Source organism: Corvus hawaiiensis, chromosome 25 (assembly GCF_020740725.1).
Source record: "Corvus hawaiiensis isolate bCorHaw1 chromosome 25, bCorHaw1.pri.cur, whole genome shotgun sequence".
NCBI lineage: Eukaryota > Metazoa > Chordata > Aves > Passeriformes > Corvidae > Corvus > Corvus hawaiiensis.
This window is the reverse complement of record NC_063237.1, coordinates 1133980-1154774: the sequence shown is the minus strand read 5'-3', so window position 1 is coordinate 1154774 and position 20795 is coordinate 1133980. Positions and strand designations below refer to the sequence as shown.

The following is a 20795-nucleotide window of genomic DNA, read 5'->3' as shown; positions in this document are numbered from 1 at the left end:
ATTTGGGGCAAAGCCGGGAAGGGGAGAAGGAGAATAGAGAATGGGAGAACATTTTCCAAATAGTTTTGGTAACCCTTCTGAGGGCTGCATTTTAAAATTGATGTTGTACTAAAATCCCTGGAACTTTTTGCCCAGGTTAGCGCAAAATATTGTCTGCGAAGGCTTCTGAGATGACAAAATGCACCAGGAACGTGACTCCGATGGGGAGAAAAACATCCCTGGATTGAAGATGTGTTCCCTCTCCCTCCTGAACGCGTTACTATTTGATAGGCTCTTACGAAATAGCTAAAAAGAGCTGGAGATTCGGCTTGCAGGGAGAAATGCGGAATTCTTGATCCAAAGGAATCGTTTGGAGCCGATTCCATCCCGCTTTCCCAGCCACGAGCATCTGCAGCGTGCTCCGTCATGCTTTCGGTCCTGCTGCAGGGGGAAATGGGTTAACTCTTTTCTAGGTAAGAGTAAGGAAAAAAACCCTCAAAATAAGGAACGATGATTTAAAAACGGATATTTGAAACTTCCTGGTTTTAAAAAGGGGAATTTAAAGTAGCACTTGAGCTCCACTCAGCGTCTCTTTTCGGCTTGACTCCTCAGCAATAGTTTTTTTTAAAAGTTTTGAATTTTTTTCCTGTTTTTTTTTTTTTTCTCTTTTTCCTTTTTTTCGGTGTGTTGTTTAAAGTCGCTCACAGCGCCAGGAGGGCTCATGGGGCGAGGATGTCCCATGGCCACGAATAATCGGAGGGAACAGCTGGAATATTGATAAGGGGGGCAAACGGAAATCAAATGAAAAGTAGAGGGCAGAGAAGCGAGGGAAAGGAAAGCAAAGCACGTCCTGGAGCTGCGAGCAGCACAGAAGCCCCCTGAGGAAATGCCTGCTTGATGCAGCCTGTCTGGATGGGCTGGGAATTTTAACTTCAGCGCTGCTTTGGATCCAACAAGTTGAAATCTCTCTTCTCCCTGCAAAACTGCAGCGGCAAGGGCAGGGATCCACAGCTGGCGGGGAGCTTGGGTTTGGTCTCAACCTGGATCTTTACAAACTGCTCTGCCACTGGCTGAGGGCAAAGGGTCTAAGAGGTGAGTCCTTTCAATCATAGCGATGAGAATAAGCGATTCTAAAAGGAGTTTAAGAGGCCTTTTTCTATCGCGGCTGACGCTGGCAGGACGAGACGATTGATAAATAATCCAGTGCAGACTCTCGAGAACCGGCTCCAAAATATGCAGATGGATTTATTTACATGCACAGGCGTAATTACAACAGGGAGGTAAAGGAGGCGGGGGGCGGGGGGGGGGGACGCTAATCAGGGGTAAAGAGGGGAGCGGGGGAAACCAATATGGGAATCCTTGACCCCAGAAAATTTACTGGCGAGGCAAAATTACCTTGTCCCTCCACTCTGCCTGCCCCCACCCCCCGGCGCAAGTTCAGAAGCGAAAGAAACTGGAATGTGTTAGGAGGGAGGACGACAGGAAAAAAAAGAATTGTACTTATCAGAAACACATTGTCTGCCTTAGAGCCGCTTGCCCTCCCGTGCCAGCTGGACGCGCAATAAATACTTGAGAAATCAATAAAAGGGGGGTTACGTGCAGATACAGAACTTTTCTTTCCCAGTTGTTGGGCTGCGGCGTTCTTTTCTTGGGTTTTTTTTTTGGTTTTTTTTTGGTTTTTTTTTTTTTTCTTTTCCATAACTCCGCCGATGTTTCGGGGGCGCGGGGGTGTCCCCGGGCTTTGCAGGGGCGCAGCTCCAGCTGCCGGGCAGCTTCATTAACAGAGCTCTGTAATTAACCCCGGGGCTGGCTCGGGTTAGACCCGGACAAGCGGCGCTAAAGGCGCAGTCAGGACCCCACAGCTTTTCCTCAAGAGCTTGGAAAAAACCCCAAAGCAACAAGCCCGGAGCGCGGGCCGCTCGTGCGCTGCTCTTGGCGCATCCTTCCCATCCTGTCGGATCATTTTCCTGCGGTAATTCCCGGGTCAATGTCCGACTCTCGCCTTCCATCCCGGGAAAACGGGACGGAGCAGCAGCGCTTAGGAGCGGCAGGCTAGGGATGCTTCTTAATGAGGCACTAATTACACTTAGCTAATTACAGTTAGCTGATTGTTTTCTGGCACGTTCCAGGAGGACTCCAGACCCCGAGAGGAGCCGGGAGGACAAATAAAATCGGTTGTCGGATGTTTTGGTGGCTGCGGGTCTGTTTTCCCACACATCGTCCCGTTTTTCACCATTGTTGTTCATCTCTGCGTCTCTGTAGTGACAATTTTGGGGGTTGGAGGCAAAAAAAAAACCCCAAAAACCTGTTCATCAGGAGCTCATCGAGTCTCAGGAGCGCAGAAAGTCTGAGATAAAGTCTGAGCAGGACCCGAAATAGAAACGGGATTGGCAACCCCGAGAGTTTTTTTAATATTTGCAGCGATGTTTCCATTCGGGATATTTTTTAATTTACGGTTTAATTATTGCTGGTGAGGAAGGTTCTTTAAATCAGTCGGGGCCGGCGGGTTAATGGCTCGGGATGGTTTCAATGAGCCGGGAAAGGCAAGGGCCCCTCACTCAGCCCAGGGAAACCTCGGGGTACGAGTCAATGGGGTTAACTAGGCTCGACATGAAAACACGAGTATTTCAGCTGGCTTTTAATTGTTGGCTAAGAAATTCAGTTAATCAAATGTCAAACGTTTCCCTCTGCTCTGGTCAAAAGTGAAGAAGGCTCTTTTCCTGAGCAGGAGGGGGAATCCAAAGGAAAAACCAAAATAACCCAGAAATAAACCTCTGCTCTCTCTCACTTGATTTTAGTTGCTGTGTTGATGGGATTCTCTGTCTTTGAAAAGCTACGCTTAAATGCTCGATCATTCCCCTCTGAATTTTAGTACCAATCTTATCTTTAAACCAGGCTTTATTCCTTTAGTTTTCTGTATGCATATATATGACCTGGAGTATTTGTATGATTTATTTCAGGTCAAATTTAGGACCTTTAAATATATCTAATAAACCAGTAAGGATGTTTCAGACTGTACCAGACACTTCGTCTTACGTCAAGGTAAGACATGACAGCATCTTTAAACAGGTAATGTCAAAAATTCCAATCCTCCCAAATTCACGGTCGTTTGTATTGGTTGAAAATCTCATTCCCTTTCTTACTGAATTTAGCAGGAGAAAAATCCCTTGATCTTCGGTGGGAGAGGGGGCAGAGGCTGAAATATCAAATTTCTAATTTTGGAAATGTGCAGGGCTGAGTCAAAAGTTGTCTCATTGGGGACAAACAATGAGTTCAGGTGGGCTTGTCTTTTCTCCTGCATCGATGCTGCGTTTGCTGGGTTATCCTCTAGTCAGGGTGTCCTAAATCCCAGTGTGGTCCTGGTTTATTGCTCTGGAACCACCGCCACCATGGGGCTGTGCTGCTGGGTTAAATCCCAGACTTCTCTCATAGTGGTTCCTTGAATTTCCTCCCAATTTTCTGCTCTCCCAGCCCCTCTTAGTCCCAAACCAGAGCTAAATTTCATTTCTCTTCTCCGCCGTGCCAGCTCCTTAATTCCAGGTGCAGGGTGATCTGTGGAGTTGTGCGGTTTCTGAAAGGTCCATTTCAGAATGGATTTAGAGGGGGGAAATGTTGAATGAGTCAAAGGCAAACATCTCTGTCAGCTGCTGAAGCAATGGATTGTCACACCAGGCAGTGCTGTGTAACACAGATTTCTTTCCGTGCTCCTGGTGGTTTTCCTTGAGTGTTTCCATGCAATTTAGTGGGGAAATTAACTTCAGTTGTTGGTTTTGAACTGATATTACCAGACCTTGCACTCCAAATACTTGCTTGCATATATATTTTTTTTTCTTTTTTTTCATTTAAAAAATGGATCTTACAATTCTTTCAATGGCCCACTTCTGCCTCTTTCTGTTTTAAAGATTAAAACAAAAACCAAAGCAGGGTTGGCACAGCCTTGTCCCTTTGTACCTCACTTGAGCTCTCTATTATATTTGACATCATATAGGGGTTTTTCACAACAGTTCCCAAGAATGTAAATAAACCAAGCCTGGGACATCTGGGTTACACGTTTGAGGCAAACCCTGCATGCAGCAGCACTTAGGGAAAATCTAAACCACAACCTCTCCTGTCCCTGAAGAAACACAGGAGGGTGTTAACTAGAGTTGGGTGGATAATTTGTAATGAATAATTTATTACAGGAATTCGCTCTCTCTTTTTTCCCCCTTTCCCTCTCTCAATGATCCGTGCCCCAGTTGGGATTTTCACGTGCATCCACATTATTGGGGATGATTCCTGTGGATAATCCCGAGGTTATGTCTCAGTTTGGGTGGCTTGTTGGGACAGTCAGCAGTGGAAATACCAGCTTGGGATGATCCCAGGTCAGCTGGCACTGGGTGAACTCGTGCAGCTGCTCCACGTTTCTACAGCAGATCCAACCAGGAATGGGCAGGATTCCCTGTTGGGTTGATATCCCCCAAGATCCCACTCCCATCTCGGTGTTTCAGGGCATGTTGGTGAGTTAATTCTGCTCATTAAGTTTGCACAGCTCTGGACCAGGTTCTGAAACACCAGAAATTTTGTGGAAAACAGCTGAAATTCAGGTCTGGGGAAGGCAAATCCCTCCGAGTCCAAGCGAAGGGAGATGTTCTCCAGTGCGTGACTGGCTGTGGCGTTGGTTCCCTTTGGAGCTGGGGATGTGGGCAGTGCTCCGGGATGCTCTGTTTGCAGGGAGGAGATGAAGGCCCTGGGACATCCTCCAGTGTGGCATCACTGCCCTGGGTGTGGAGGCAGATCCTGGCCTGCTCCAGTTAGGAGGAAAATTCCTTTTGAATTGAGTGGAACGGAGACCCAGGGCTGAATAATGGAACATTCCAGCAGAGCTGGGGGAGCCTGTCCCTATCCCTGTCAGGGCAGCCTCCTTGTGAAGCGCAGCCCTGCAGGAAAAGGCTGGAACAGAGCTCTGTTCCTGGGAGTTTGTGCCATATCCACCAGGAAGAGCTCTCCAGGTGGGACTCACAGTGTGGAGGGAGGGATGAGCTGTGGGATGCCGGGCTCTGCCTCTAACCCAACCCTTCCTCCTCAGCTGACATTGTTTTGGGCAAGGATTCTGTCTCTGCTGTTTTGTCTGCAGAGCTTCTTCCACCCCGATGGCACTGGGGAAAGGATTTGTTCCTGTCCTTAAAAAAAGCAATGGGATTTTGATGGAGTCTGATCCAAAATCCTCCAGAGACAAAGGAAATGTCTGCCACCAACCCTCAGTGGTTGGAGTCAGGCAGCTCTGTCACAGTGGGACCAAATGGTACCAGGGCAGCTCACTCAGAGCTGTTCAAAAAAGTGGGAATGGAGTGAAATCCAGGGAAGTTTGACCCTTAAACACATGGGTGAGGTCAGTCTCTGCCCCTCGGAGTTTGGTGGCAGCTTCCAGTGACTCAAACGCGTCCAGAGGGAACAGAGAGGTGCTGACGGTGCCTGAGTTATTCCCAGGAGAGCTGGGATTGATGGATGTTCCAGGCAGTGGGAAATGTGGCTGTGGATGCACTCCCGGGTGGAGGGAGCTCGGTGCTCCTGAGCAGGGCCCCTCACTTCCCCGTCTCCCAGTGTGGCTGCAGCCAAACAGGGGCTGGTCCCACTGAGACCCTGCTGCCTTCCTTCCCCTCCTGCTTCCCCACACCGACCTGGGAGGGCTTCCCAAGCTCTGGGGAGCACAAGGTTTGAAAAGCAGAAGATTGAGAGAAGATTGAGTCCCAATTCCTCTCTCTTTCTGTGTCTATTCTTACTACTTTTCATGTCACTCCTTCTCCACAAAACCTTATTTGCTGTCTTATGGATGGGAGAAGTATTTTCTTCGTTACTTTTGTGGGATGTGGTGGGATTCCACCAGAAAAAGAGAGATTGGGATTGATCTTTCCTACAAATCCTCCCCGACAGATGGACAGGGTGCATCAACTCCAGGTTTACTCTGTGCCTTGGACAGAAAATGCCTCGTCTCTGTGGCTTGGAGCCCAGGGGGTGTTCCACAGGAATTCCCAAGAGGAACAAACTCACCCAATATCCCATGAGCACCTCCAGGCCACGGAGCTCTTGCCATGGCTTTCCAAATGCAGACTGAGGGGTGAGGTGAGGTGAGGGAGCTGCAGGAGGATTTCATTCGAAAACACTTCGTTTTAACAAGGACTTTTACGTGGAGTCACTCGGATTGGAGCTCAGCCTCTCGGTTCTGTGACCTCCATTTCTATCACAGCACAGAGGAGTATGGAAAGCACTGATACCAGATCCCACAGAACTCCTGACAGGGGAACCCAATCCCACAGAACTCCTGATGCTGAATTCTCTCTCATACCCACTTCTTGTAGGGGCCTTAACTCAGTGGAGGGCTGGGAATCCGTAGAAATAAAAAAGAATTTTGATCCTTCATGGCTGATTCTGCAGAACTGCTGAAGAATTTCTGTTCCTCAGACCATTAGGGACTGACTGACCTGTGAGTATTTCATAGTTCACCGTGTGTCAGAGGGCGCCAATCTCATCTAAACACAGGGACTTGACTTTAGGGAATGAAACCTGGAATATAATCGGGAAATGAAATGTTAAAAGAAGACAGAGCTGGAGTCCTGACCGGAGGGATATGGGAAGAATTAGGGCCATAAGCATAGCACCGTGACCTCTGAATACTGATTTTGGAATTATTCCCGTTGCCACGAGCTCCTCAGGGCTAGAGCAGCCCTCGCTCCCCTCCTGCCCCGCCAGTCGGTGGTTTCAGATCCGTGGAAAGGCGGCACGAGAGCAATTCTGGGGGTTCATTATTCACCCGCGCTTTTCTTCTGCCCTTGGGCAACGTCCGAACGCTTCGTGTGCCCCTTTATCGCCTGCTCCTCGCACACTCAGCGCTTCTGCTTTCGCTTCCCGTGCCCTGCCCTCCCCGAGGCAGCCGGGGCCGGGGTGAGCCTCCCTCCCTTCCTGCTCCTGGAGCTCCTTTCGTGCTCCTGGAGCTCCTTTCGTGCTCCTGGAGCTCCTTTCCTGCTTCTGGAGCTCCTTTCCTGCTCCTGGAGATACTTTTCCTTCTCTTGGAGCCCCTTTCCCACTCCTGGAGCCCCTTTCCTGCTCCTGGAACTCCTTTCCTTCTCCTGGAGCCCCTTTCCTGTTCCTGGAGATGCTTTTCCTTCTTCTGGAACTCCTTTCCTTCTCCTGGAGTTCTTTTCCTTCTGGAGCGGGGCTCCCCCTTTAAGCCCGGCTTTAACGCAGCCCTAAGGTTCGTGGTGCAGCACAAAGAAGGATATTCATGGAGGGAAAAGGGGCTGCGTGGCTGGGAACAATATTGGGCTTGTTCTTGCTCTCCCTCCGCCTGGAAAGTTTACAGAAGCCCTAAAGAGAGAGGGGGTAAATTCTTTTTTTAAGGACAAAACAGTGAGGTTTTCTTTGGGGCGGGCACTGCCAAACCCTGGCACGGACACGTCCCTTTCCCGCCGAACAGGAGCAGGGGACAGGTTGCCAGGAAAAAATATCCCGGGATTTCGTTGGTTTTGCGGCGGGATTGGTGCCTGATGGACCGAGCGAGGGGAAGGCGCTGCAGAGGGGTCAGCCCGCAGGTGCTCAGGGATGCGCGGGTGGAAACCTGCCCGTGTTCCCAGGAGCAGCTGGACAACCTGAGCCCGGCAGGAAAGGGAAAACCAAAACCTCCCTGGACTGTTTTTCCCCGGTCCGGGTGCTGATGTTCCTACTGAGTGCATCCTCCAGCGCTTCATCCTTTTCTGCTCATTCTTGTTTCCCTTTTCCCCCTTCCTGGCATCCCGGAGGATTCCAGTCCCTCTCCCTGGGCTCGGGAGGACGGGACAGGCCCCTCCAGAGAAGGTGGGGACCGCAGCGGCTTCGGGGGCAGAAGCTGCTGTGAACTCCCACGCCACTCACCCTCCGCGATCACTAACTCCGTGTGCACCCAATCGTTTCTCTTCGTTTTCCCTTTTGACACCCATTTCTGGGATCACAAACGCTGCTGAACTGTCGGGCTTCAGCAGCTCGTTGATGAACGCCTTGTGACAATTCCGTGCGTAAGGATTTCGGTCTCGTTTGCACCCTCTGCCCTAAAGAGGAAAGCCCCTCTCCGCGTGCCCGTGTCCTGCCGTTTCCCCGTGCTCAGCCCCGCGCTCTTAGGGAAGGGCTGACATTGCTCCTTCCCCGCTTTGCCTTCAGGACACGGCCTGAATCGAAGTCGAGGTGGGAGAAAAGTTGTTTTTCTCCTGGAATTGTGACGTGTTGGAGCTTTCTAAAATAAACCAGACTCCCGGGCACAAGGGACGAGCTTTTGCAGTGACCTCCGTCTTTAGGCAGCAGCAACCAACCCCCCTCCCCAGCTCCGCGACCTTTTAATGGCTCCATTCTTTCCCGATTTACAGAAAAACGCCCCCCTCCCAATATGCTGGATCCAGGGAATTTCGTATCCCAGCCCTCCCTACGCTCTCCGGCCCCGTGTTTAGAAGGAGAGGAGGTGTGGAGGGAAAGGGCAGCAAAAAGGGAAGAAAAGGGAGAGTGAATGCTAAGGGGGAAAAATGCTTTAAATCTTTCCTGTAAATCTCCAAACATATGAAGTCTGAGGAACAAATTCAAAGCAGGCACGGCCGCCTGAAGAGAAGTTCGAGAGAAATATTCTGTTCCATTCAAGCGCATCAAGGGTCTCGCTGAAGTCTTGTTTGGCTAAGGTCAGACGAGACTGGGTTCTCCAATAAAAATAAATCTCAAATTAATTATGGCCTCAAGCGAGGGGCCAGACGTTCGGAGCTAGTGCACTGCAGTCTGTTTTTTTGGCCTTCGGTATTTTTGTTTTTTGTGCCTCAGCTTTTCAATAATTGCTGGATGGGGGAGGGAGGGAGGGCGGGGGCTGTTTTATTGGGACATGGAACTCAAATAAAAGCGGCCAGGACACCGCTCGCCCCGCTCGCCCCTCATTGCCAAGCAGCTTCAAAGCTCCTGCATCTTCTCCACTCCACTTTTAAGACTTTAAGTTTTACTTAGTACCGATTAGCGGGGAATAACTTCCCGGCTTCAGGTTCCCAAATCCCCTGGGCTGTTCCTGTGGGGAGGAGGGACCCCATCCTTCAGTTCTGCAGCTGGAAGCCTCTCCTGATTGCCTTTTATTGCTGCAGCTGAAAAGCGGAGGTTTGCCCAATTAGTTCGGTCTAAAATTGGGATTCGCTTCTGGGGATCGAATCCCAGGGCTGCAGTTTGGGCTTTTTGCTCGTAAGAATGTGGGGTTAGAACACAAACAAAACACGTCGCGTTTTTCTTTCTGCGGCGGGGTCGGTGCCAGAGGAAAGGCAGAGCCGGGGATTTTAAACGTTCTCTGGAGCTGGGGGAGAGTTTTCCTCCAGTGAAGGATGAACTCTGTCCCCCTGCAAGTACAGAATGATGAGAATTACGTTTAGAGTGAATAAATGTATAGCAAGTTATGGAGAAAATCATATTATTAGATGGATAACACACACAATGCACCCAGCGCAGGCTCTGTAAATACGCGTGTACTGGAAGCTCCTTTAAAGAAGGGGACACTGTGCCACAGTCAGCGGGAAACGAGGCACTTGCTAGCGACAAAGCCAGGGCGTGGATGTCTGGGGGGTTTTGAGCTGCCCTCCCCGTCACCGCGTTAGTTCACAGCGACAGTTCCAGGCTGGGCACAACGAGAGCTCAGCTGATGCTGTTGGGGTCAGAGAGGGTGACAGAAGCCAATCCCCTCTCCCATCCTCGCAAAATCAGATTCGCACCCTGCAGTGGGGCTGGGGAAGGTTTTCACTGTGTTTATTCCTAGGGAATAACTGGCGGGTTTAGTTAGGAAGCGATGCCCGCTAATCCCGTGTGGGTGACAGACAGAAAACCCAAATCTTTGGGGTTCTGTGAGGGACTGGCACCGAACTGCACCGAGGGTTAATTCCTTTGGGTCCGGACACCAAACAGCTCCAGGCCACATCCCCCCAGTGGATCCTCTTTCTTTTCGTTCGGATCGCGCCGAACGCGGCGTTTTCACCTTCTCCGTGTGGGGCTGCAGCCCCTGGACCCAGCCCTGGGGACGGGGAGAGGAGGTGGGGAGGTGCCGAGCGCCTGAGATCGATATTGAACTGATTAAAAACGCCGCTCGACAATTCCGTTACATTCATTAACGGAGTGAAAGATAATAATAATAATAATAATAATAATAATAATAATAATAATAGAGGAGTAACAGATTTCTACCAGCCTGTCCCGATGTAAGCATTTGAAATCTTCCGTGGTTGCCAAGATCAAATGATTTTCCAGATGTCTGGTGGTGACCACATTAAACAGATCCTAATTCCTCTGCTGTACGTACATGTGCATCCAAAGGGCGAGCAACAGACCCAGAGTGGCGCGCATCGCTCAGCCCCGTGCCCGGCTTTCCCCCGCCTGTCTCGGCTCCCTTCTTCTTGGTTAAATGCCCTTCAATAACAGTTAATTCTCACTTCAATAACAGTTAAATTCTCAGTTCAATAACAGTTAAATTCTCAGTTCAATAGCAGTTCAAACCTCAGTTAAATACTCAGTTAAAGAACAGTTAAATACCCAGAGTCACGGCACAACCACCTAGGATGATTCAGAGCTTGGCGCACGGAGGTTAGGAATATTCCAGCCTTTTCCAAAAAACTTTGGTATAACTTCCAGGGTGGCTTTGGGTTTGGTTTTGAGGGGGTTTTGGTTTGTTTGTTTTGGTTTTGTTTTTTTGGGGGGGCGGTGTTTTAAAAAAAAAAAAAAAACAGAAAAAAAATAAAGCAAAGCTTCTATCGTTCGTTATTTGGGAGGAAAATAGCAGAGTGTTCCTCTTGTCTTTAGAGTGTGTAACAGCTTCGCTCATTCCCTTATCTCTTGGATTCTCCCAAATGTTATTTTAGACCAAACACAGGAGGTGAAGCGCGGAGCATCCCTGGCAGACCCGGTACCCCGAGTGACCCGAGCAGGCTCCGTTCGATTCATCCCCAGACATGCAAAATAAGCCCCTGGGGGTCACGGTGCCCGTCTGGCCATAAAATGTAGAGTTGGGTTCCTGAAACACCTCCCGGTGGGATGGCGGGGGGTCTGTTTGGCACCTTCCCGTCTTTGGGAGCGCCGGGGATGGGCGGCGGGGGCCGGATTTGTTTGTCCCTCCAGCCCGGAGCTGGGCAAAGGGGTTTGGAGAGGCTGGGCTCGGGGTGTTGGGCTCGGGGGCTTTTGAGGGTGTTGGGCTCGGCTCCCGTGAGCTGGGCGCGTTTCCAGGTGGTTTCTCGCCCGGATCCCCGGCTCTCCCCCACCGTCGGTCCCGCAGCCCCAGCTCAAAGTGCCGAGTGAGGTCCGTGGGTGACAGAGGCTCCTTCCAGGGGATTTTCCCTCCTTCCTTTCGCGGTTCGGATCCTCAGCCTGTCCTCTTCCTCACCCCCACCCGCGGTGTTTGTCGGGGCTGGTAGAGAGCGTTGTCTAGAGAGGAAACCATTTGGGTTTTGAAAGGATGCGTTTCACTCTTCCCTTTAACCTCTCGCTTTTCTGCTCGCTGCAGCCTCCTGCCATGTGGGAACGCCGAGGGGGGAGCCGGGACGGGAGCTTTGGCGGGGGGACAGGACAGAGGGCAGGGAAAAGCAAAGAGGAATGAGGAAAGCAAAGGGTTAACCGTGATTTCTTTTAATTGAACTCCAGTTTTGTGGCCCTAGGCGAGGGGGGACCTGACCCCGCTAGCAGCATCCAGATGTGCTGCTCTCGGGGGACCCCGGCGCAGACCCCGGGACTGCGGGGCAGACGGGGGAGGCCGGGGGTGCGGGGGCCGCGCTGTCCCTGCGCTCCCCCTTCACCTCCCGGCTGCGGGCGGCCTCAATCGCTGGCAAGCAGCGAGCCCAAAACCTCCAGGTCTGGTCACGTTCAGCCCCGTGTCTGCATCCGAACTGCAAAATTGTAGCTGAATTGATGAGGCTAATTTCAGAGGAGGGGGAGGGAGGGAGGGGAGGGAGGGGCAAGGGGGATCTGCGGCTCTCTCCTGCCAGCTCCGGGCTTGGAGAAATAAAGTATTAATAAGGCATCTCTGCCGCGGCCGGCTAGAAACACCGGTGGCATTATTGCACTTCCCTTTTGGAAGGGGCAGGATCACTTTGGAGATCATTTTGCCCCCCCTCACCCCCCCCCCCCGTGGCTGGACTAAAGACAGGGGGAAACAAAAAGCCTGGACACAACCGGCACTGGACAAGGTAATGCTCTCCAGCGATGTGCAGGGTGTCCTCCCGCCTTGACACTTTTCTTTCGTTGCTTCACCCTCCTCTTCCCCCCTCTGCTCTGCCCCCCGCTTTGTGGAAGTGGGGCAGCAGGGACGCCCCGGCTGTTGCATGATGTGTTCCGCCGCTGGTTATTTTGGCAAGGGCGGGGGGAGCGGGGGAGCTGCACAGGCGGGCATTGTGTCCCTTCCCCGGCTCCTTTGGAAGGGTTCGGCTTTTCCCGGAAAAAGGAAAACGCGCGTTTCTCCTCCGCTGCTCGCTCCCGTTTGAATGAGAGGCAGAATTGCACGCCAGGTCTGAGGCGAGATTTACAGGCTGCTGGCTGAGGGGTTTTGTTTGCTGTGCCCGTCAGGAGCGGTAAATTCCGCTCTTCTGACGATTATTGTGAGGTTTTGACATTTTTGTCAAGTGGGGGTGTCCCCCCGCTCTGCGTGGGGTTTAACACCTCAGCGAGGAGCTCGCACTGTGAGAGGAGGCTGGGAAAGGACTCCCGGCACCTGAAAGGAAGGATGGAAAACTATCCATCCCAGGGTTTTCCCTTCCGAGCCCCGTATGCCACCCGGCGAGACGAGCGGGAGTGAGGGGAAGGGGCGAAAGTGGCCGAGAGCCTCGGCGTGCCCCAGCCCCATCCGCAGCCTCTGTTTAACCCTGGGCCGTCCGTCTGTCCTGCATTATGGGACTCACCGCTCGCTCCTGGCACCCTCGGCTCACGCTCCGTGCTGGGAGGCGTGAAGGAGAGGGCTCGAAATACGCTTTAAATGCGTTTTAATGGCCAGGTTTTTCTTTTCTCCCTCCGCCTGCCGTCACTGAGTCGCATTTACGGTTTTCTCCCCTTAATTTTTCCCGCTGACTGGAAAACGCATTAATAAAAAAATCTGTGGGAAGAGACGGAAACTCAGTGAGTCAGGCTAAAGCTGCTCCAGCCAAAAGGAAAAAAAAATGGCAAAAACCCACGTTAAACTAAACTGGGGGATGACACAGGCGGGCTAACACGGGCTGGGGTGCGAGGCAAGCGCTGCGCTGGCCGGGCTGTCCCAGCGACAAACAAGAGCTGTGACAGAGGTGGCCATTGTTCTGCCCCTTCTTATCTAAATGGAGCAAATATCCTGTATGTAAAATATATATATTTTCATCAAGAAGGCAGGACCAGCGTAGAGACGAAGGTTTCCTCCTCGAGTGACTTCACTTCCCAAAATTAGCAGAAAAAAACGTTTCATCCGGTTAACTGTCTCTTTTTCGCTCTGCTGCAACAACCAAAGTCAAAAAAAGAGAGAGACCGAGAGAGAGGGAGGGAGGGAGGGAGAGAGGGGGAGAGGGGGTACGGAGAGAGCAACGAAACCGCTGGAAGGGCAGCGAGAAGAGCGAAAAGAGAGAGAAGGATAAAAAACTTCAGGAGGCGTCAGTCGCAGGCTAAACCGGGTCAATGTGTGGAATATTGCTGGTCCCGGCTGGAAGTTATTCCCGATGGACGGCACTATTAAGGTAAGGGGGCAGGAGGGGCTGGGGGTCCCCTCTGCCTGGGGGGGCTCTGGAAAGGGGCGCGGGGCTGGGGGCCGGCTCCGGCCGGGCTCTCTCCTCCTCCTCCTCCTCCTCCTCCTACTCCTTCTTCTCCTCCTCCTCTCTCGCCGCCGCCGCCGCCGGGTCTCGGGGCTCTCCCGTCGCCTCCCCGGTGCTCGGGGGTTCGCAGCCGGCTCGTACCCCTGGGCCAGGGGCCGCGGAGTGGGCAGCTCCCGTCCCCCGGTTCCGGAGGGCAGTGACAGCTCCTGTCCCCGGCGTGGCTCGGAGCTGCCCCAGATGTGCGTGTGCCCCTGGCCCCGGTCCCTCGCCCGGCCCTGGCTCTGGTGGTCGCCCGTGCGTTTCCTCCAGCAACTTTTTTGGGTTTTTTGGCGCGGAAAAAGCCCCGGGTTGGAGCAGAAACATCACCCCGGCTTGGGGAAAAAGGAAGCGGAGTGTGGCAAATAAACCACCAACATAACCAACCTCTGGTGGCCTTGAGCAACCAGGGACGCTGCTGGGGCTGGGAGTGCAGTTCCCCCTCCTGTCCCCCGGCCAACCGGCCACTCTTTCGGTCCCTGGAAAGATAAACCAAGCCTTTCCAAGCTCCCTGAGGTGCTTCTCGGAGCCCAGGCAGCACAGGGCTGGCTCTGGGGGACCCTCGTGTGATTCTGACGGGCTCTTCTTGAGGGAGTGCTGCGGAACAGAAGCCGCTCGAACAGAGGAGCCTTGAAGCGAGAGACGCTGTGGGTGTGTTTGGGTTGGAGGATTTCGAAAGATGCCTATCGCCTGGCTGGGTGGGGTGTCGAGCTCGTCTTAAAAGTGCTTTTTTTTTCTTTTTTTTTTTCTTTTTTTTTTCTTTTTTTTTTCTTTTTTTTTTCTTTTTTTTTTTTTTCTTTTGCTGACCTGGGTAGAACGGAGCTGCAAATGGGCAGGAACTGAAACTGTCTCCCCTAGATTGCAGCTTGTGACAAGTGCACGGTTTGGAAAGGTTTCAAGAGAAGGGGGAGGGAAGGAGGAGATGGGCAGGAAGAGAAAATGGAAAGAGGGAATGAAAGGGTGAATGTCAGAAAAGAAGGGAGAAAGCAGGAGCATTGAAAGCAAATATTTGGGAGGTATGGCTGGAATAAGACAGGTTTTCCCCTCCACCTCCTCAGATCTGTAGCAAAAAAGTAACCTGGGCCTCATTCAGGATACATTTAATGCACCACAACCTTCTTTGATTTGTGGAGCCCTAAATATTGTGCAGTGAAAGTGCAGAAATCCCCCATCTGTGCCTTTGCTGCAGCGCACACATGGACCTGCTTTTCTGCACAGGCCAGGAGCCCCCTGCACCATCCCCTGAGCAGAGCTGCACCGTTCCCATCTGCCCCCAAACTCCTGGAGCCCCTGGAGCTGCTCCTGTCCCCCGTTGCACTGAGCTGCTCCCCCCAGGCTGTGGTTTGGGGATGAGGAACTGCGACACTGCGAGCTCGGCTCAGTCACGTTGGAGGCTGCGGCCAAAGGAGGAACTCGGCCACATCCCAGGTCACTGCCCCGGGCCTGGGCCTGCCCTCGGACTGCTCTGCAGCAGCTCTGCTCCTGCCCTGCTGCCCTGCTGCTGCGGGAATCATGGAACTGGTGGGGCTGGGAGAAACTGGATCCAGGGGCAGGATCTGCTCCTGGGCTCCTTCCCTGCGCCATTCCAGGACCAGCAGCACTCTGCAGGTCCCCATGTCCCCATGTCCCCTCTGACAATGCCTTGCACTGAGATCCCTCTTTCTGTGCCGTGCACTGAGATCAGTGCTCCTGTCCTGCCCAAAGGATTAGCTGAGATTCCTTGCAAATTTTCCTGCAAAACTGTGGGTCCCAAGGAGTGCCAGCCCCCCACACTGAGAGATTTGCTGCAGGAAGGGTGAGACCCCCTTGCCTGGCTTCTCACAGGTGAAGGGCAGCATGAGAGGATGTGGCTTGAGGTGCTGCAATGTTTTTGGTGTGCTGAGCTCTATATTTAACCTGTGCTGCAGGGTGGGTCCAGCTCCGAAGGCACAGTGAAGCAAACCCGGGCACATCCCGAGCAAAGCAATTTGACAGCAATCGTGGCCTCAGCTCTGCTCTCCCACGGAGGCATTGATTTATCTCAGAGCTCTGCATTTGTGTTGGGGAAAGTATGGCAGAAAGATGCACATCAGTGACTGGAGAGCAAGAAAAACACAGGGAAAGGTTCTTTCATCATCTGCAGCAAGAACACGGGGCGGGCCCAGATGAAATCTGAGTTCCGGTGCGGGGACAGGCGCTTCCCACCCCAAACTCAGAAATATTCCTGACCTGGGAGAGGACAAGTGCTAGATTTGGGACAGGGCTGTGCACTCCAGATGATTTTCTTTTTTAGCAATTTAAATTTGACAAGTGACTGTTTTTTTAAGCCTATGCAAAACTATTCCACAGACTAATTGTTTTAATTGAGCTGGAGCCTTTCACTGCAGAGAGGCAGGTGCAGGGGTTGGGTCCAGCCTGCTTTGCAAACCTCTCCCTTTCCCTGAAATCTCCAGTACTTGGTTTGTATTTTGCTCTTCATCTTTTTATCAGAAAGGGTTTTGATGACTCTCTGGCTGCTGGTTTTACCTCCCTGGAGTAATTTAACTGCACACCTGCCCTGCTGCAGGGGAAGGGATAAATCCACTGGAGCCTTGAGCTGTCCCAAGGGCTCAGAGCCATGCTGGGGAAACAGGGCATGGCCAGGCAATAAATGTGGTTGGGATGGTCCTTGTGGATGTGGATCCCTTGTGGGCACTGTGTGCGAGTGTGAATTGTCCTCAAGCTGTCAGCCCAAACAGGGAATTCCATGGATATAAACATAAAACACAGGATCAGCTCAGGACTTGAAGTCATCATTCCCCACCACGCACTGACTGACATCCCATGTGACAGTGCTGAGCCAGTGCACCAGGCCTAGAACACATTTTTATTTATTCACAAAGGGTTATTTATCTTGCAGAGAATCAGATCACCTGCTGAGGAGGTTGGTGGCGATTTTTGCTGCATTCTCTGAATAATCTGTTTAATACGTGGCAGGAGTGGAACTGGCTGGCTGGGAAAGTGCTCCCTGGAGCAATGCTCAAAGAGTTTTGTGGAGGAAGAAGTGCAGGAAATCTGAGTTATTTCCACATTCTGCTCGTATTCTGTGAACAGCCCTGGCAGATGGTGATGGGAGCCAGTGAAACTCCTGACTCTTGTGTTTGCACTAATTTTAAATAGTCGCCAACATTTTTATTGCTCCTCTAGACATTCAAATCCCATCTTCTTTGGGTTAACACCCCACTTTGATGGACTTGCATTGTGTTTGGGGGACTTGGCTTTTATTGTCTCACAGTAAATCAGAAAAGGGCCCATCTCACCATCAGCGAGATGCTCATGCACGGCCTTCCTCACAATAACAAATGGTGTGGTTTCAGGCTGCTTTAATTGTTTCAGTTCCACTTTATGCGTGGAGAATAATTAAAGTAAATACACTTGCCAGAGCCTGCCTGTTCATGAAAAAGCACATTTTGTTTAGCTGTTTCCTTCATTCCATGAAAACAGATTTACCCTGATGCTGTGGCCATCGGAGAGCCCCTCAGTGAGGATTTTGCATTACTCAAGCGGAGGACAGCCGTGTCCCTGAATGGGGGGAGGACTCGTGTGTTGGCGTTGCCATAGCGAAGGGTGGGGCTGCGTTTTGGAGCAATCGCTGCCGTTTGTGAGCGGGAGGTGTCCGCTCTCGCTCTCGAACTTGGCCATCGGGATCTCACACTAAGAAAATGTTTCCTTTTTGAGCAATTTTAGTGTCTGTTTGGCTCTTTTTAACGGCCCCGGCTTTGGCCCCTGAGGGATGGCCTTTCCTGCTAAAGGGCATTGACTCCTCATCTCCACACTGGAAAAATATTAAATAAATCACAAAGACTTGAGGGACGACTTTCCGTGGTGCTGTCCCTCAAAAGCAATTTGGAACAAACCCACCTGGAATTTCCAGGGCATGAGCAGTGATATTCCCTCCTCCCCTGACCCCCGTTCGAAGGTATTTATATTGCATAATAACTTTCTAAGGTGGAACAGCAAAAACCATTTAGGAAGGTTTTCTGATGGGGATATTTTGATGTTGCTGCTTCATTTTCCCTTCGAGATCCACGTGCAAAGGGACATCTCCTGCCTTAGCACGAACTTCCAGCCTCGGTGTCCTGCTGGGTGCTGCCAGCTCAGAGTGCTCAGTGCTGACTCCCACTTGCCAGCAAGCACTGGGAAAGCCTTTTCCGAGCCTGCAGTGTATTTTCTCCTGCTCAGAACAGGATGATTGCTCTGAGGTAAACCTTTACCCGACAAAACAATGCAATTGCTTGGATTTGAAGCCCTTGGAGCTTTGCTCTAAGGCTTTAAGGAGGTGCTGAGAGCCTGGTGTATTTGCTTTACCTTCACAGGATGTGGTCACTTGAAGGAGTAGCAATGCATGTCCTGAGGATTTCATGCCTTTATTTTAGTTATTGATTTCAGTTCTGGGCTATTCCTTCCATGGGATGGGGGAGGGAACAGCTGCCGTCCCTGCTGGCAGCATCTCTGTGGGGAGTTCTGTGGGGTGCAGGATGCTGTTCCTTGCAGTGTCACCGTCAGGAGCAGCAGGGGGGAGGCTGCACCTCGGGGTGAGCTCTTAGATGACACGGAGAGGTGCAATGTGCTGGGGGAAGGGCATTTTGAGCAAGGTTTGCAGGAAGCAGAGTTTATTTCCTTCAGGGCTCTCCTTCCTGGACTCACAGAAGGTTTTTCCTCTTGAGTTCAGCTCCCATCTGCTCTGAGGGGTCAGGTCTAGAACACGTCAATGTACATCCTCAGCACAGAGCATCTCCCAGTCTTTTGTTCCCCACAAGCCATCAGAGGCTGAGGTTCCTTTACAGCCCCTCATCAGTTGCCCTTGAAAAACAAAAACCTCTCCTTGTGCCTGAGTTCACCTGAGCCCTTACAGAGACCCTGTGTCCCACCTCAGCACAAACACACACCAGCAGGAGAGGCAAAGGAGCCAAGGGAGCCTTAACCTCAGGGTTTCAGATATTCATGGGTTTGCCGAACCCCTAAAGCTGCAGAAGCCTGGTGTGCATGGATGTGCACCCAGAAAAAGCAGCTCTAACACATCAAGTTTAGTTCAACAGCTTGATTTGGAGCCAATTTCCACCAGAAATGGGAAATTCTCTTCACATCCCTCACCTGGCCTGGACAGCAGGTCTGCTCCCCTGCCCGTGCCTCTCCTGTGCTCTGGTGCACACCTGAACACACGTGCCCCATGCACATGAAGCTCTGGCTCCTAAAAAGAGCTGCCTGGGGGCCATCACACAACCCTGGGTGAGGCCCAAAGACACTTCTGAGCCAACAAACACTTTCAGACAAGGCTGTGGCTGCACTTTTATAGCTGGGCTTGAAATACAGACAGAAATACCAGCCCCAAATGTGGGTTTCTGCCTCTGTTGGGAATCATTTGTCTGAGGTGGACCCAAGTCTTGGGTGCCTTTATCACCCTAAAAATTGTATGAACAGCACCGTGTGTGACAGGACAGTGCCTGATCTGCTCTGCTGAGTCGCAGGTATCAAAGCCTTCAAGATGTTGATGCATTTTCTGCTTGTTTTCTTCCTTCCTCTCATTACCAGGCCACATAATTACTGATGTGTATCTCCCCACCAGTAACACCCACCTGGAAACCTGGCTCTGGTGCTGAACTTACCACAAACGGTGCCTCCCTCCTCCTCCTCCTCCTCCTCCTCCTCCTCCACCAGAAGCTTTTCCTTCAGAGCCCCAAACCAAAGGGACGTGCAGCACTGGGTGCTGGAGGCTCAGGCTCTCCTGACAAACCTCTTGCTTCTCCAAAGGCAAAATTTGGGAATACCACCCTGACCAGGAGAAGGGGAAATAGAGGAGGAAGGTTCAATCACACAGGGCTTGTGCAAAATCCCAGCCACTGCTTCTCTTCAGGATGCTGTACAGAAAATACCCTTCCTGTGTAGCCAGCATTCTTTCTTTTCCTGATTTTTCACCAAAATCCAGTAAGAAACACAGCTCAGGAGAGGAAGTACCATGGAGAAGCCTCCTCCTTTATTTGCATTTATCTTGTCCTTGTTCTTACAGCATAGACCAACCCAGGACTCCACTAGGGCTGTGAAGGAGTCAGAAACAATTAAAATAAATTAGAAAGCCTTAAGCCCAGCCTGCCAAAGCTGCACACCCAGGAACTGAACGTTACCATCCTTGTCAATCATCCAGAGGCAGTGAAAAATAACCCAGCGGGCAGCAGAGCCTCTCATTACTCATCTGCTGATTCCTCATTCAGCAAAAAACTGCCCTTCTTAATACTGCTGGTTTTGATCTGAGGGGAAGAGATAAATCAGCAAGAATACAGTTTTTTAAGTTGGTTGATGAGTGAAAGAAAGAAACTGGAGTAAGGTATGGTGGGGTCAGGGGAAGGTGTGGTGAGCTCAGGAAACCGACTTCTGTATGATGAGAAAATGCTTATTTGAATGGCTTTTTATAGCAGCCTTTCTTCAAAAAAAAGAAGATAAGGAAAAGATTAGGAGAGGTTAAAATACTCTTTTTACAGCTAAGTGCAGAATTTGGCTCTCTGGTTTCTTCTGAATATCTCTTCTTGTTGTTCCAAGCTTGATTGACTTATAACTGCATCTGAACCAACCTCACATCAGTTCCTTTTTATCAGCCAGAGTGAGACTTCCTGTGCTCCACAGTCTGGTTTCCTGATGTGTTTCCTTTTTCCTTTCAACAGAACAAAGGAAACTGTAACTCCTCTGCTGCTCCTGTTCCCAATCTCCTCGGGACTCCACACACTCTCCCCATCCAACCTTTGCCTTGTATTTTCTCTGCCCGCAGTTCCAGTGCCCTCTTCATCTCTGCCAGCTGCACACGGGCAAGACCTTGGTGCAGTTGAAAGGAAACCACTGCGAGAGCTGCCACCACCGGCGGCTTTTAGTGGCTAAAATGTAATGAAGCAGAAAGGGAAACTCTTCACCCAAAGGCTCAGTGTGCTGCTGGAGATGTGGGATTTTTAATGTCCTGCCCAAGCAAAGATCGGGGGTTGAGGTCTCAGTGATTTGCTCAGGCTGGTG

At 51.4% G+C, this 20795-nt stretch overlaps 1 protein-coding gene across 3 annotated transcripts in view; it reads left to right on the top strand.

Annotated features, from left to right (window-relative positions):
- Positions 1-576: 576 nt before the first annotated feature.
- The window catches only part of FLI1 (Fli-1 proto-oncogene, ETS transcription factor), an 86093-nt gene continuing 65874 nt past the window's right edge, over positions 577-20795 (top strand). Inside the window, exons 1-2 of one of the 3 annotated variants that reach the window (XM_048328568.1) lie at positions 577-1071; positions 2940-3021. In XM_048328568.1, the coding sequence (XP_048184525.1) occupies positions 2983-3021 (39 nt within the window). In that variant the 5' untranslated portion in view covers positions 577-1071; positions 2940-2982. Of the gene's footprint in view, positions 1072-2939; positions 3049-13481; positions 13671-20795 lie in introns of those variants that run through there. The other 2 variants (XM_048328567.1, XM_048328569.1) reach the window with 2 other exon arrangements.